At 41.0% G+C, this 16,707-nt stretch overlaps 1 protein-coding gene across 1 annotated transcript in view; it reads left to right on the forward strand.

Annotated features, from left to right (window-relative positions):
* Positions 1-5,492, forward strand: part of LOC307021616 (uncharacterized protein) — a 33,527-nt gene extending 28,035 nt beyond the window's left edge. The window contains exon 8 of the mRNA XM_079653874.1: positions 3,019-5,492. Within this exon, the coding sequence (XP_079510000.1) occupies positions 3,019-3,327 (309 nt within the window). The 3' untranslated portion in view covers positions 3,328-5,492. The remainder of the gene's footprint in view (positions 1-3,018) is intronic.
* The last annotated feature ends 11,215 nt before the right edge of the window (positions 5,493-16,707 follow it).

The following is a 16,707-nucleotide window of genomic DNA, read 5'->3' on the forward strand; positions in this document are numbered from 1 at the left end:
TGCTGCTTTAGTTGTTCTGACTGCTAAAATCCTCTGTCATTCCGTGGGGTGGGGGAGCCGGGGGCTCGGATCCTTGTCACCTTTTTCATACCTGATGAGTTTGCATCCCTGTATGTTAAAAAGCCTCAGTCACCTTAATTCACGTAATAAAAACATCTCAGGTCAGTAACACTCAAAGCTAAATGTGCAATACCATGTTCAGCTATGTTACTATTTATAATGTTATTGTTGTTACATCAGAAGATGTACATATTGAAATGATTTCTTAACTTACAGTAGGCTATTTTTTACAAAGTGTGTTGGAAGGATTTATTAAATTACTATGAATATCGTCATTGTTGAAGGCTTTTAGAGAAGGGTGAACTATAAGCCTGAATTACATAACATTTTATACCTAAAAACATAAAAGCCACAATAAATAAATCACAATTATCGTAGTTATTTTTACCTCCCGTATTGCTTTCAACCCACCAGCTTTTATGGTGTTGTTACGTCACTAACTGTAAGCTTGTCACATAGTCTATGGTCACTCAGAGTAACCTACAGTTAATTTAGCTGCTGGAGAAGAAAGATCAGGGGGGGAAGGGGGGAGAGAGCTGTGGTTGATGGGCCATTAGTTGTGTAAATACACAGCTGAGAGCAGCCGTTTCATTCAGACTGTTTAAAAAACTGTAACAACGGACTATTTTTCTTAGCGGATGCATGTCAATTTAAATCAATACATACAACTATTTTTTAAATCAATAAAAACATTTTCTAAATCCATAAAAGCATTTAAATTAATATTGGGAGTCATGTCGTTACTTTGTTGAGAATGTGGCCATGTAATAAGTGGGATAATTTGTGGCGACTTGTTCCTTATGGAGAAAATAACACCCTTCATCCAGATGAGGATCCCTCCGCTACACTTTGGGATCCTGATCGACCGACGAAGCTCCATTAAAATATACATATTTTTGGTGAATTACTGAGTTTAGGCACGTTAAAAACGTTTTAATGAAGTTGAATACAGTATATTCAGTGATTTCATGTAAATTCGGCGAACATAAACATAAATGATCGTGGTGAAGATGATGATTAAATTAGGATTAAAAATCGAGAGCCGGGCTGCATTTCCTCCCGTTCGTTTTTTTCGAATAACAAAATTATTTTGTTAAATAACAACATGGTGATGTTTTGTAAATGATTACATGTCTCTTATTTAGCACAGTAGTATGATATCCGTGACATATGGATCTTAACAAAGTTCCGCTGTACATCCAGCATACTGTATCTCACTTTATTTCACATGAGCTCCAGTGTGGAACCCGACTGCACCCCCTGGTGGATCAATGATCCATTGCAGCTGGCTTCATTATAATTACATTTATCTATCACGGGGGCGGTCTCAAGTCAAGCTGGAGGTTTTCCCTTGAGCGAGGGCAGATCACGTACCAATCACGGCCCTCGCGTTTCAAACTGGACATTATATGGCTCTTAAAAACACTCACCCATAAATTACGTTTTTGTTTACTGTTTGGAAGTCTCATGCACTCTAAATCCATATCAATAGCGATGTATCACACAAATAGCTCTCTTCCTTATTATTGTGTAACGTGAACTATAATATACTAGCTTGAACTCTAAAATGGATATCCTCATTTCACAACCTCTACCCACTACAATCACACGCCCCAATATTATATTTAACTAATATTTAACTCCCCCCACCCCGGATAAAAGCACGTTAAGAAGCCCCTTTTCTCTAATTCCACAACATTGGGTTGAAATAATATTAGGAGAACGTATTAATAGGCTGTTCGTGGTTAGCGTGTGTTGCTAACTTTATCCGAAATCCTAGCCTAATCTGTTATCTGTAAACGTTCTCTAAATCTACTGATTTAGGGATAATCTTCGCGGAATCCACTAACATCCTTTAATACACATGTTAATTTGACTCAGATGTGCTGATAATATCCGCAATATAAATCTTTAAACGTCTTCTTACCTTTAAAAGTCCAACACGAACGGTCTATTATGCTGCAACTCTACTGTGCTGCTAGCCGCAGATAGCCCCGCAAGTCAGCGGCAAGCTAACTTCCGGGGAACTATTGAGAGCTCCGCGATCCGCCATTGCTGTAAAAAAACTGTTCCATTGGAGTGAACGGAGATGTTGTAACTCTTCTCTCTATATGGCGCTGGGCTAAACCAACTTTTCAAATGTAGCTAACGTTAGCATTAGGGATTCAGTCACCAAAATGGCATTACACCGGCACTAACAGTTAGTTCCCCCGTCACCGCCACCGCTCGTGACACGTGAGTGACGAGTTGTGTCACCCAACGGGCAATAATCTTATTATCATACATCCATGGTAATAATGGATTGTGGCGGACATTTTACGAAAAGGTCTAATGCACTGTCAGCTACTGAGTTTCGTCGTTTTGTTGAGTCATGTAAGCAATCATCGCTTCTGTGTCAGTGTGAAATATAATTTTCTTGTATATGTCTATTATTTTTTTAAATACATGTTTACGTGGTCCTAAAGGTTTCTTCCTAAGAGCTATTCAAATAGCAACTGAAAGACACTTTAAATAAGAGAACAAGCAGGATTGATCCAGTTGCTGTAATTGACTTCAATCTTCAGAAATGATCTTACAGTGAATTATCAAGATTGGTTGACCGGTGACAAGCTTTTGCTAGTAAATGTAAAATAAGATATTCATCAATACACAGGTGTTATTTATACATTAAAACACCTATGGATTTATTTCAATTTAAAAACATTTGACTCAATTCAGACCATCATTTATGTTGGTGAAATAATCACCTAATTCTTAACTTAGCTGGGATAAAAATATGCTATTGCAAAATGCCTTATGTTCTATTTTTCTAAAACACTGATGTAATTAGGGAGCATTCATTCCAAGTTTTCTTATCCAGTAAGTTGTAAGAAATTTGGTAAATTGTTATATATTAATTGTTATCACCTTCTCCTTTGGCGGAACATTCTGACATATGCAATGTTTTTGCAATTTCAGGATGCAGATGAAGACAGCGCGTCACAGGACCTTGCTGTTCAAGGGATGGCGATCTACAGCATCAAGACAAATGCTTCAGAGGGTTCCCATGACATCGGCATTGTTGTAGAGGGCATCAGAGTGCTGACTTCTCAGGGGACCATTCCAAGGGCTTGCTGCATGCTCATTGGGATTGCATATGCAGTCAATCTTGCCTATCCCAAGCTGCTAAAGTACACGTTCGAAGCCTTCCAGAAACTCTTTCTCGAACTGGACTGTTCAAAGTTGTCCCCAAAGTTGAACAGCCTGAAAAATAAGCTTCTTGCTTGAGAAAAATGGTTATGTCTCCATCAAAAATGGCACATGGTTACCGTCGGCGTTTTGTTAAATGTTTGAGTTGTTTGTTCCTGTTTATTTAAGGACGCCCTTTCGAAGGATACTGCATTGGTTTGTCTATGGCCTTAGTGGGCTCCTGGAAAACTGAGTTAAAACAGTGTTAAAGGTGGTTATTAAAAAAAATCCAATTAACTATACTTGTTTAAAGAGAGTGGCATCGTGTTTTCAAATCAGTATTTGCACAGGCAACATTTCTTGTACCTTTTAGTGCCACTGTAAATCAGGATGTGAATACAAGATGTTTTCAATGTAGACTTTTAATATGCATAGTAATATTTAAATTCAATTTTTTTTGAGGATTTTTCAATTAGACCCATTTTTACAAAAAGTGAATAAGTAATATATGAAAAGAACAAGCCCTTTTTAAACAGCAGATTAGTAAACAGGTGGAATGAATAAGAAACAACGGCTGCATTCCATTTAGGTGAGCCAGTTTCATCGCTCTACCTTTTGTCTAGTTTTCTGACTGACTAGGTCATCAAATGGAATGGAGCAAAGTTGATGTTATTGTTTACACCTCTGCTTTGACAGGCAACGATTATTGCTGTGAAAATGGTGTATAACCTTATCAGAATCCAACTTAATTTACCATGTCATATTTTTATTTATTTATTTTAACTGTTTAACCGAAGTATTTAAATTGTTATGCCCACAAGGGACTGGCAGTGGTTATAGGTCATCAGGCAGTTAAAAAACAATATACAGTCACATCCATGTTTTAGCATTTTGCACTTTAAAAAAAAAAAAAATGGTATTTTTATGTAAAGTTGCAAAAAACGGTTTAAATAACAATAATAACAATATAAATTGTCATGTGATGACTGTACTTTAGTAAACTGTGGCACTAAGAAAGCAGAATATTGAGTAGATAAGACATATAATTATTGTGGCAACAAAGTGACAATTAATAGTATTGAATAGAGTTAAAGTAATTTTTCATCAATTAACACTTGTATTCAAACAACTAATTTACGTTAAGGTAGATAATACTGGCACTGTAATTGTGTTGAATTAAGAACCAATGTGCTACAAATATGAGTAGTTATACCTTATTTTATCTAGTAAATCCAAATCATTTTCAGCCAGATATTCAGGAGATGTAAATCAATTTCCTCCAGTTAATTAGTAAATCTAAACAATTTGTACTATTAAAAATAGTAAATACAAACACAATTTCAACAGATATTTAATAAATCTAACTTACTTTTGCTCAGATACTTGGTTAATAAAAATCAAATTTCCTCGTGAAATTGATTGGGATTAACTAAATATATGTTGCCTGTTTAACTACACTTTTGGGCCACTATTAGTTAATCCAACACATTTTAATTGTTTTTTAGTTAAGTTGTACTTATTTTTCTTGTTTAAATGTAGTCAATTTATTCAATCATTTTTAATCAAAGTTGTTGAACTTCAATTCTACTAATTATATTAATTGTCACTTTGTTGCCTAAATTTTATTAAGCCGAGCCGTATCTGGCCGTGCAACACTCACAGTGTCACATACTGTACTGTATGCAGAAGTATTATTTTAAGCAACACATTAAGTTGACGAAACACTCGAGTCAAATGTAATTAAAGTCAGATCGTGTCTTAGACGGGGCAGTGATATGATAAACCTGTTAATGTACGCATTCAAACACTTGTTCTGTTACCAGCTGTATTCTCCTTGCAGGTGCAGCTATGTGGCTTTTATCCTGGATAAAGTGTTTAAGTCATGGATGTTTAAAGTTTAACGTCTTCATATTTGACTAATATTATAGTTGACTTTTCATTCAGGAAGTATGACGCTGCGCTGTCAGTACGCTTCTCCATGTTTGCGATTGGTCGAATGCTCCAAATACCACCCCTTTCATGTGAACGCGCACCTAACTAGATAGGGCACGGCTGGCTTGAGCGAACGAGTTGATAGCCAGCGTTGTAGGACAGTTTAGCGAGAGCGGCTTTGTTTTGGATTAAGTCAACCGGATAACTCAAAACATATCCAGGATAGGTTGAACTAGATTCGTAGTATACCCCCCTGTTTTTCACTCTCACCCTGTTGCTGCTTGTACAACTGAATTTCCCCACGGGGATTAATAAAGGTCAATTTTATCTTATCTTATCTTATCTTAATTCCTGTTGTGCTCAAAGTGCACCAGATTGATGCATTTCACTTCAACATTTAAAACAAAATCTTCCCAGGGGTGAACCTCACATCCTCTAGGGGGGTCCGGGGGGGACCCCCCTAGAAGATGTGAGGTCCACCCCCAAATAAAGCAGGTGTTACAGCTGCATCAGTCATCTCCTGGTCCCGCCCTCGCTGCATCCGAAGAGGTGATTGGATGAGACGTCATCCAATCGAAGTGCACAGACGGCGCACACCTGCTGGGGAGGAGTACAAAGGCTGGGGACAACTGACACTCTGGAGGCTCTGTATTGTGAGACAGACGCCTCCAGCCTCTCGTTGTGTTGCCGCCATACTCTGTGCTTTGTTAGACTGCTTAGCAGCGTGTTAAGTAGGTTTTCTGTGCTAGTTACACTGATTAGCAGTCTGTCGTAGTGTTCTGTGTTTAGTATAGTGTGTGTGTATCGCTTAGACCCAGGTTAACTTAGCGCCTGTAGATCAGCATTTGTGTGTGTATCGCTTAGACCCAGGGTCGATTAGCGCCTGTAGATCGGCAACAGCTGTGTTTCTCGCACAGCCTCCTTTTGTTTGTTATTTTGGTCCACTTTAGAAGTGCGGTATTTTCTTTCCTTTTGTGTATTACCCGTTGTGGGATAATACCGTGCAACTCTCTTTTGGAGTTCTCCTTTTGTTAAATAACAACAGTCTGGCCCTTTGTTTGTGCCAGGCTGTTTGTGCATATCCTTTTGTCCATTTATAGTTACAAATAAACCACTTGTAACTTATACCAATTCTATTCTGGTTGTGTTTCTTCCCTTTGGAACCCCTAGACCCAAAAGGGAACGTAATAGCAGGTTTGAATAATTAAATGACATACATGTTATTCTGATTGTTTGTTATGTGGATGTGTAGTATTTGTGTTACTGTATGTTCAATAAAGGTGATTTAGCAAAATACTCCTGTAGAGCCTCAAGAGCAGGGGTTTCAAACTCAAGGCCCGGGGGCCAAATCCGGCCCGTGACTTCACTTCTTGCGGCCCCACAAGAGCTTGCAAAAAATATAATATGTTCGCTATACGGTTACAGGCCGATTTACAGAAGCCTTCTGCTTTCAGACGTAGTTAATTATTAAGTTATACCCTATCTGATAATAATCCAATGCAGAGGCAATAACCGAATTTATATAAGACATTATTTTATATATTAAACATTTATATATGTATTTTTATATAGTCTTGAAGTTACAACCGGCCCTTTGAGTGCAACCATAATGCGAATGTGGCCCAAGATGAAATTGAGTTTGACACCCCTGCTCAAGAGCCTTTCTTGTGATGGCAGACACATAGTAACATATTGGCGGGGCGCACTTTGCACACACTAAAACATTCCACGCGTGGAGCGCTCACATTTTGTTGGGCCCACGTGCCTTAGCACCGCTGCTATGACTCCATCCTAGGGGAAACACTGTACCGTAAACACAAATACATTACTTGGAAGTTACTGTGTTTCATTTTACACTGTTACTGTAAATAAAAACTTGTAAATACTGTGATTACCTTTACAGTATGTAACTGGCAGCAATTGACAAGTTACTTACTGTAATTAATTTTATATTATAAGTAACTTGTCAATTGCTGCCAGTTAAATACTGTGAATTTCACGGTTAGTTTCTTACAGTGCAGACACCAAAAATACATTTTGGGGAAGCTGGGTCAGCCTGTCGCAGTGTCCTTGGGCCAGACACTTAATCCCAAATTGCCCACAGTATTGAGGAAGTCGTCTTGGGTAAAAGCATCTGACAAGTGACATGTAAGGTAATATAAAGAACCTCAACGTTGAGTTGTCCCTCCGTCCTTGCCCTCTAACATGAACAGTAGTTATTGGCCAACACATTACTGAAGATTATAATGATAGAGATATCTGTCAGGATGATATCAGCTGAGGTAAATATTTCATGACGGCACTCAGGCACAGAGGACACTGTCGACCCGCTCTGTCACTGATGTAACAGAGTGTAATCACAATATCATTCATTTCATTTAACCCACACTCCGCTGTGGATCTGTGTGTTCAAAAGCCAATGTCTTTAAACCGCATTGTTCATAACAAAATGAATCATAGGTTTCATTTGCTGAAGTTCTATGGTTATCTAACTGAAGTCTAAATGATAGCATACCGTACCTTAGTATGACTCATCAGGCAACACATTACACAACAGGATCACAAACACAAAGCTGGATAAAGAACACGTTATTGCTGTGGATAACTGTGTGAATGAATGCTAAAATACTGCTGTGTTGGAGCTAATTCATTTTTGATGAGCAGCGATGATCCAGCATCCAGCCCTCGGGAGGAAGACAGCACATTCACAGATGCTGCGAGAGACACCAATTAATTCCACATTTAAAGGGAAAGTTCATGGGGCTGTATCGAATACGTATTGTCAGTGTGGAAGGGGGGCAGCAGCAACATGTGTTTTGTCCACCTAAAACACATTTAGTTTTTTCATTGCTTTAACTTGATGTGAGACAGCTCTTCCCAACAGAGAACTGAATTGAATGATATGAATATGAATTGCTGGTCAAACAATAATGCAGCAAACTGATCAAGGACAAGGTTGGTAAGGATGTAAGATGGAAGTTTTCAAATTCCTTGGAATTGGGGCCCTTGTTCACTGTTTACATGTTTGTAAACATTTTTGCTGGGTAGTGTTACTCCGCATACGCCTACTGTGCTCTAGCTGGATGCTAGCAAGCAACGTCATCATTCGCAGTACTAAATTAATGCTTAATTAACCCAATGGAATTAACAACGGCTTCATTTTAACAAAAGTTTGCAGGTACGTTTATTAAATTGGTAAAATAAAGAACACATGTATAACTTGTGTGACGTGCTGTGTTCCCCGGGTCAACTGCAACTGTGGCTGGTGCCTCAATCACTGCTCAGTAGCTCAGATGGTGATCTCAGGGTGAGAAGATTCCAGCCTCAACACTTAACTCTGTGATCATTATGAGAACACCATGCAGGTACAAACAGTGCATTGAGTGCAAGAACAAGAACAGAAATATGTAAACTGAGACACAGCGCAAGCGCCTGATTTCGATTTTCAGCATGCTACTTTTGCTAAATAGCTCGAGCACATCATGTCATTTGTTCTCGTGGTATTTAGTCATAAACCAAAGTATTGGACAAAAAAATACCTGATAGGGGATACATTTTCTTGGGACCATAAATGTCTGTGCAAAATGGAATTTAAATCCATCAGATAGAAGTAAAGATATATGAATATAAACCAAACTGGCTAACTGATCAATGGAGTTATTGATCTTTTGAGATTGTACCTACATTTGCTGACCACAGCAACACCAGAAATATTTCAGAAAGTCAACAAAACCTTCTACTGACATGAGCCAAATACAGATCTGACTCACCTCCCTCACACTGGGCTTTTGCCACTAACGTTCTTCCATCTGCTGGAACAAAACACTTATGACTCAGCAAAAACATAAACACCTCAAACATCAGGAGGGGCCCACACAAACCAAGGGGAACGAGTCATATTTAATTAATAAGCTCTTGCAATACAGGGAAGCCAGATTTTCTGATATAATAATAATAATAATAATAATAGATTTCATTTGTTAGCGCTTTTACAGGTGCTCAAAGACGCTTTACAGATAATAGTGAAGAGAAAAGAAAAGAGAAGAAAAGAACAACAAATAAATATATAGTTAAAGTTAAAGTCAAATAATACAAAAACAATCACACATGAAAAGCCATATTGAAGAGGTGAGTTTTTGTGAGTTTTTTGAAGGTGGTGAGGTCGGTGCAGTCTCTGATCGGTTGTGGGAGTGATTTCCAGAGGGAGGGGGCAGCGACGGAGAAGGCTCTGTCCCCCCAGGTCCGGTGATTGGTGCGAGTGGGGATGGATAGGAGGTTGGCTTCTGATGAGCGGAGGCAGCGGGAAGGGGTGTGGTGGTGCAGCAGGTCTGTGAGGTAGGGGGGGGCCTGGTTGTTGAGGGCTTTGTAAGTAATGAGGAGGACTTTGAAGTGGATTCTTTGACGGACGGGGAGCCAGTGGAGGTTCTGGAGGATGGGAGTGATGTGGTCTCGGGAGCGGGTGTGGGTGAGGAGGCGGGCAGCAGAGTTCTGGATATGTTGGAGTTTATTGAGGAGGTTGGATGGTATGCCATAGAGGATGCTATTGCAGTAGTCGAGTCGTGAAGTGATGAATGCATGAATCAGGATTTCAGCAGCAGAGGAGGAGAGTGATGGGCGGAGACGGGCAATGTTTTTGAGGTGGAAAAAGGCGGTCCTGGTGATGTGATTTATGTGGTGGTTGAATTTGAGCTGACTGTCGAAAATGACTCCGAGGTTGCGGATGTGAGGGGGGGGGGGGGGGGGGGGAGATAGAGTGTGGCTGTCGATGGTGAAGTTGAAATTCTGGATGTCTTTGATACGGGATGGGGGGCCGATGATGATGATGTCTGATTTGGCACTGTTCAGTTGGAGATAGTTTGTTTGCATCCATGCTTTTATTTCTGAGAGACAGTTGGTGAGAGTGGAGTGTGTTGTGGGGTTGATGGTTTTTGTTGAGATATAAAGTTGGATGTCATCAGCGTAGCAGTGAAATTGAAGGTTGTGGCGACTAATTATTTTGCCAAGGGGGAGCAAGTAAAGGATGAAGAGGAGGGGGCCAAGCACCGAACCCTGGGGGACGCCTTGGGACAGAGGAGCAGTGGAGGAGGTGCACTTGTTGATGTTGATAAACATATGTCTGTCGGTGAGGTAGGATTTCAGCCAGGAGAGGGCAGTGTCAGTGATGTTGAGTGATGATTCGAGGAGGGACAGCAGGATGGTGTGGTTGATGGTGTCGAATGCTGCGGTGAGGTTGAGGAGGATGAGGATGTTCAGGTTGCCGGAGTGAGAGGAGAGGAGGAGGTCGTTTGTGATTTTCAGAAGAGCTGTTTCTGTGCTGTGTTTTGATCGTAAACCGGATTGAAATGGCTCAAAGAGGTCATTGGATCTGAGGTGGGATTTTAGTTGTGAGGCAATGACACGTTCAAGTATTTTTGACAGAAAGGGGAGATTTGAGATGGGCCGGAAGTTGGACATGATGTCAGGTGTGAGTCCAGGTCTTTTGAGAATGGGTGTGACAGCAGCCAGTTTGAGAGAGGGGGGAACTGATCCAGATCTGAGGGAGGAGTTAATGATGGTGGCGATGAGCTGGGAGGTGGCAGGGAGGCTCTCTTTAACAAATTTGGAGGGCATTGGGTCAAGTGTGCAGGTGGAGTTAATTCCAGTGATGAAGTGGGACAGTTGCATGGGGGTCACAGGGGATAAGTGGGACAGGGGCTGTGAGGTGAAGGGGGGGAGCCAGGAGAGGAGGTGGGGGGTGCTGATGAGGGTGTCAGATTGCTGTAAATGTTGCTGATTTTGGTTTGGAAAAACGAAAGGAAGGAGTTGCACTGTTCGGTGGTGAAGGACGAGGTGGCGTTGTCACAGGGTTTGAGAAGTTTGCTGATGGTGGAGAACAGACGCTTGGGGTTGCTGGAGGCAGACTGAATGAGTTGTGAGTAGTAATTAGACCGGGCTGCTTTGAGTGCATTACTGTACTGCTGGAGATAGTCTTTGTAGATTTGAAGATGGACTGTTAGTGTGGTTTTCTTGTGTTGGCGTTCAAGTTGACGTTTCATTGATTTCATTTGGCGGAGTTCGGGGGTATACCAGGGGGCGGAGTGTATGAAAGAGACATTTTTAGTTTTTTGGGGGGCCAGTTCATTGAGACAGAAGGAGAGGGTGCTGTTATAATAGTCCACAAGTTCAGATGGGTTTTCAGAGAGTGGGGGGGGGGGGAGACAGACATCTTGCAGGTAATGGAGGCAGTGATTGCTGAAGCTGAGATGGATTTGAGGTTTCTGTAGGTTATTGTGCGTTTTTGCTTTTGGGCGGGGATGGGGATGTTGATGTCCATGATGATGGCCAAGTGATCAGAGACGATATGTGGAGGGATGGAAGCTCCTTGCAGCTGGCATGTGTTCGGTCTACAAACAAACAGGGCAACACACAGACAGGAAGTAGGCTGTTAATGTCAGTGCTTATTTACTGTCACTGGGAGGGCTGTTCCATCCTCGGAGCCACAGCCGCATTTTCCATAGACTGCTGCATCTTAATGAGCAGCGTACACATAATAAAGAAGGGTATGGCAGAGGAATGGATGCATCCATCCGGACACATCCATTTTCGCCCTGGGAATTGTCTTGAACGCTACTGTACCCAGAAAGCAGTTTTTTTGTAGAGAAAAAGGCGATATGTTTTAAACAAAAAGGGAATGGAGCTGTTGGTTGCAGCTCAAAAATGCTAAAATGCTACACTAGAGCTGCACACTACATCTAACTGTTACCATAAGCAACACCTGCCACACAACCTATAAAGCACCTGACCTGTGGTCATGTGATCTATTGATAATATAAATAGAGTAATAATAATTTATTTTCTTTTATCCGAATATTTTTCGAATTTGAATAGGTCTAGTGGTCAGGTAATTTGGAAACATTTCTGCAAAAGGAAAAATCTATTCGGGATGTAAACAAATACTGTACACAAATAATGTTCATAGAATAATATTAGTCATTGCAGTCAAGGTTTAACTCTTCAACTGATAACTTACTGTTACAGCCGCTGCCTTCCTGGGGCTGTTAATTCTGTGTGTGTGTGTGTGTGTGTGTGTGTGTGTGTGTGTGTGTGTGTGTGTGTGTGTGTGTGTGTGTGTGTGTGTGTGTGTGTGCCTGCCTGCCTGCCTGCCTGCCTGCCTGCGTGCGTGCGTGCGTGCGTGCGAGCGAGCGTGCGGGTGCGCGTGCGTGCGTGTGTGTGTGTGTGTGTGCGTGTGTGTGTGGGCGTGTGTGTGTACATGAGCTGCGCAGTTCCTCCGATGCCACTGGTCGTCCCGCCCTCGCAACATCCGAACCGGTGATTGGATAGACGTCTTCCAATCCCCGCCCTCTTCCGGCACGTCTTCCGGGGGAGGAGTAAAAAGGCTGGGAGGCTCTTGCGTCGGACAAACATTTGGAGCAGGGCAGGTGGCAACACTGGACTGTGACTGGATGAGAGATGGCAGAGGGAAGTGACGGGGCAGGAAGCGAGTTAGGAGACATGGAAGGAGTAGGCGGGAGTTATGGAAATGGAGAATGGGATATAGTGAGGAGGAATAAACGTAAAAAGCAAGGAAATACTCATTCGGATGAGAGTAATAGTGAGGGTGAAAGGAGAGAAAGAGTAGTCGGAAATAGGCAACAGGAGTTCATGGTGGTTGTGAAACTTGCGAAAGAGGGAGCTTCGTTTGGCGAGTGGAACCCTATACGGTTAACTAAATCAATCAGTAAAGAAATCGGGGAGGTAATGAGTGCCAAAGTATTGAGGAATGGATCAATGTTGATCAAATGTAGGGATAGAGAGCAACAGGGGAGGGCAATAAAGATGAGTACCGTGGAGGGTAAGAAAGTGGAGTGTTCACTGTTTAGTGGTAAAAAGCTAGTCAGGGGAGTGGTGACAGGAATCCCCGTCAGAATTACAGCGGATGATGTGAAAGAGAATATAACAAATGCAAAAATAAGTGATGTCAAACGCATGAAAGCAAACCGCAATGGGGTTAAAGAAGATAGTCTTTCGGTTCTGATCACCTTTGATGAGAAAAGGCTTCCGGAAAAAATACTTATTGGATATATGTGTTATTATGTGAGACCGTATGTTCCACCACCAATAAGATGTTTTAAATGTCAGAGATTTGGACATGTGGCGGCAGTGTGCAGAGGGAAACAAAGGTGTGGCAGATGTGGTGGAGATCATGAATACGGCAAATGTGAAGAAGGGGTAAAGCTGAAATGTTGCAATTGCGGAGGGGAGCATAGTTCAGCGTACCGTGGATGTGAGGTTAGCAAGAAAGCAGAAGAGGTGCAGCGAGTCAGGGTGACGCAGGGAGTAAGCTATGCAGAGGCAGCAAAGACAGTTTCAGGAGGAACGCAGGTTACAATGGAAAACAAGAATAAGAGCAAAGAAACAGAAAAAGTCCACAACTGTGTTAAATTGAAGGAGGAAACTCTGATAGTGAGTAAAACAGAGTTTGTATTGTTTACGGCAGAGATTATCAACTGTTCAGCGCAGACTAAAAGCCGGAATGAAAGAATAAAAATAATTGTCAGATCAGCTGAAAAGTACCTTGATGTGAAAGGGATGCAGTGGGAAAGTGGGAAAGATATACTAAATGATGATGTTCAACAATCTCAGACATGCAGTGGGTCAACTTGATGGTGTTAGTTGTACTGCAGTGGAATGCCAGAAGTTTAATTGCAAATGGACAAGAGTTTAAAAAATATAATGACAATCTGGGAGAGAAACCTAATGTAATTTGTATTCAGGAAACATGGCTGAAACCACAACTGGATTTTATTGTGAAGGGATATACTGCAGTTAGAAGAGATAGGGACTCTGGCAGAGGGGGAGGAGTTGCAACATTCATACAGAGTGGTGTAAGTTACAAAGTTATGCATGTAAGTATAGATCATGAAGCAATAGTTATAACGGTATGGAATGATAGAGGACCTATAGATATAGTAAATTATTATAATCCGTGTGGGAAATTAGATCAAAGTATATTAGAGGATGTTGGGGGTTTACTGCAAGGAAAGTCATATGGTGTGGGGATTTTAATTCACAGAACTCACTATGGGGTAGCAGTAGCACAGATGCAAATGGTGCAGTAGTTGAGGAATTTATAGATGACAACGGGCTAGTGTGTATTAACACTGGGGAAGGAACCAGATATAATTGTACAAAGAATATAGAAACAGTACTCGATCTGACATTTGTGTCTAGTGATATAGCAGGTATAAGTACATGGAGTGTGGTAAAGCATACTACAGTGGGCAGTGATCATTATCCTATAATGACTAAAGTTGGGACCAACATACGTTTTGAAAAGGAGAAGAAAATTCCTAGATGGAAATTGGGAAAGGCTAATTGGGATGCTTTCCAAGTTGTAAGTACAAATAGATGTAAAACACTTCAAGAGGAAAATGATGATGATATAAATAAATTGAATGAGGAGCTCGTTAAGGTTATCATACATTCAGCTAAAGAAACAATTCCGGAAGTTGAAGGAGTTAGGCGCACCAAGAGTGTACCCTGGTGGAATGGTGAATGTAACAAATCCATTAAAGACAGAAATAAAGCATTCAGACAACTCAAACAACTCCATTCTCAGGAAGCTTTGAATCAGTATAAAAGGGCCCAGGCTATAGTAAGGAGGACGATACGAACGCAAAGACGCACTTTTTGGAGGCAATATTGCAATAGTATTGGAAGAGAAGTACAGCTTGCAGATGTTTGGGGCATGATTAGGAGAATGGGGGGAGTTCGAAGGAATTATGAGTTGCCAGTTTTGAGCAGAGGGGACATAATATCTGTCACAAACTTAGGAAAGGCGGAACTTCTAGCTCAGACATTTAAGAAAGTTCATAGTTCAGATAACCTTACAGAGGAAGCCAGGCAGTGCAGAGATAATACATTAATGGAAAACCCGAGAATATTGGATAGAGTAGAAGTGTTGGGGGATCAGTTGGACCTGCATTTTAGTATGTTTGAGTTGAGGAAAGCAATTATTAGTGCTCGTCAAACCACTCCTGGGAAAGATGGTGTTTGCTATAACATTTTGGAATATATGACGGATAACTCTCTAGTCATTGTGTTAAGGTTGTTTAATAGGGTGTGGGGTTCTGGCCAACTTCCTTCGGTTTGGAAACAAGCGATAATAGTGCCCATACTAAAGCCAGGGAAAGACCCTTCAGATCCATCTAGCTACAGACCTATTGCCCTGACATCGCATTTATGCAAAATCATGGAAAGAATGGTTACAGAAAGGTTAACATATATCTTAGAAAGTAAAGCTCTTTTATCACCATATCAATGTGGGTTCCGTAGGGGTCGGAATACAATGGATTCTATATTGTGCTTAGAATGAGACATCAGGAAAGCACAGACCAACAAGGAAGTAGTGATTGCAGTCTTTTTTGATATTGAAAAGGCTTATGACATGCTCTGGAAGGAAGGACTACTAATCAAGTTAAAATCATTGGGAATTGTTGGTAAAGCATATAATTGGGTTATGAATTTTTTACGGGACAGGAAAATACAAGTAAGAGTAGGTGCAGAATATTCAAGTGTGTATGATGTGGAAAATGGTACTCCGCAAGGTAGTGTATGTAGTCCGTTGTTGTTCAATATAATGATACATGACATTTTTAATCAAGTTCATCCAAGTGTGGGAAAATCTTTGTATGCAGATGATGGGGCTTTGTGGGCAAAAGGCCGCAATGTAGCACATGTTGGAAAGAAAATACAAGCTGCAATAGTTGAAGTGGAGAAATGGTCAAATAAATGGGGATTCAAACTGTCAGTAGCTAAGACGCAAGTCATTTGTTTTACAAAACGGCATAAAATTGCTCCTGTATCATTAAAATTGTATGAGCAACCTCTTGAACAGGTAAATACAATAAGATTTCTTGGTGTTTGGTTTGATGGAAAGCTAACGTGGAGCAATCATATAGGAAAAGTTCAAAGTAAATGTAAAAAGGTCAACAATGTACTTCGGTGTTTGGTGGGACAGGAGTGGGGAGCGAGTAGGTCATCACTACTGAACATATATTGGGCACTCATGAGACCTGTATTCGATTATGGGTGTATAGCGTTCATGGCAGCAGCAGAATCAAACCTTAAAAAGCTGGATGTCCTACAAGCTCAGGCCCTGAGGATTTGTAGTGGAGCTTTTAAAACATCTCCAGTATCAGCAATACAGGTAGAAATGGGAGAAATGCCTTTAAGGATAAGAAGAGTAAAGTTAATGTTGGCATACTGGGTAAAACTTCAGGGGCATGGTGATAGTCATCCAGCGAAAAGTATTTTGAAAGACTGCTGGGAGCACAATGAGTCACATTTAACAAGTTTCGGATGGATTGGTGATGTTAAAGCGGCAAGTATAGGTTTTAATCAAATACAGTATTGCCCTACAGTTGCAATCTCGTCCATTCCACCCTGGTTATTCCCATTGCCAAGTGTAGACCTCAATATACAAAAAGAGTTGAAGGAAAAGAAAGAAATACCAGTATGGCGCATAGTCCAGAATTATTTTGCAAGATATCACTCAGACTCAACAAT

The sequence above is a fragment of the Notothenia rossii genome (assembly GCF_949606895.1).
Source record: "Notothenia rossii genome assembly, chromosome: 10".
NCBI classification, from domain to species: Eukaryota; Metazoa; Chordata; class Actinopteri; order Perciformes; family Nototheniidae; genus Notothenia; species Notothenia rossii.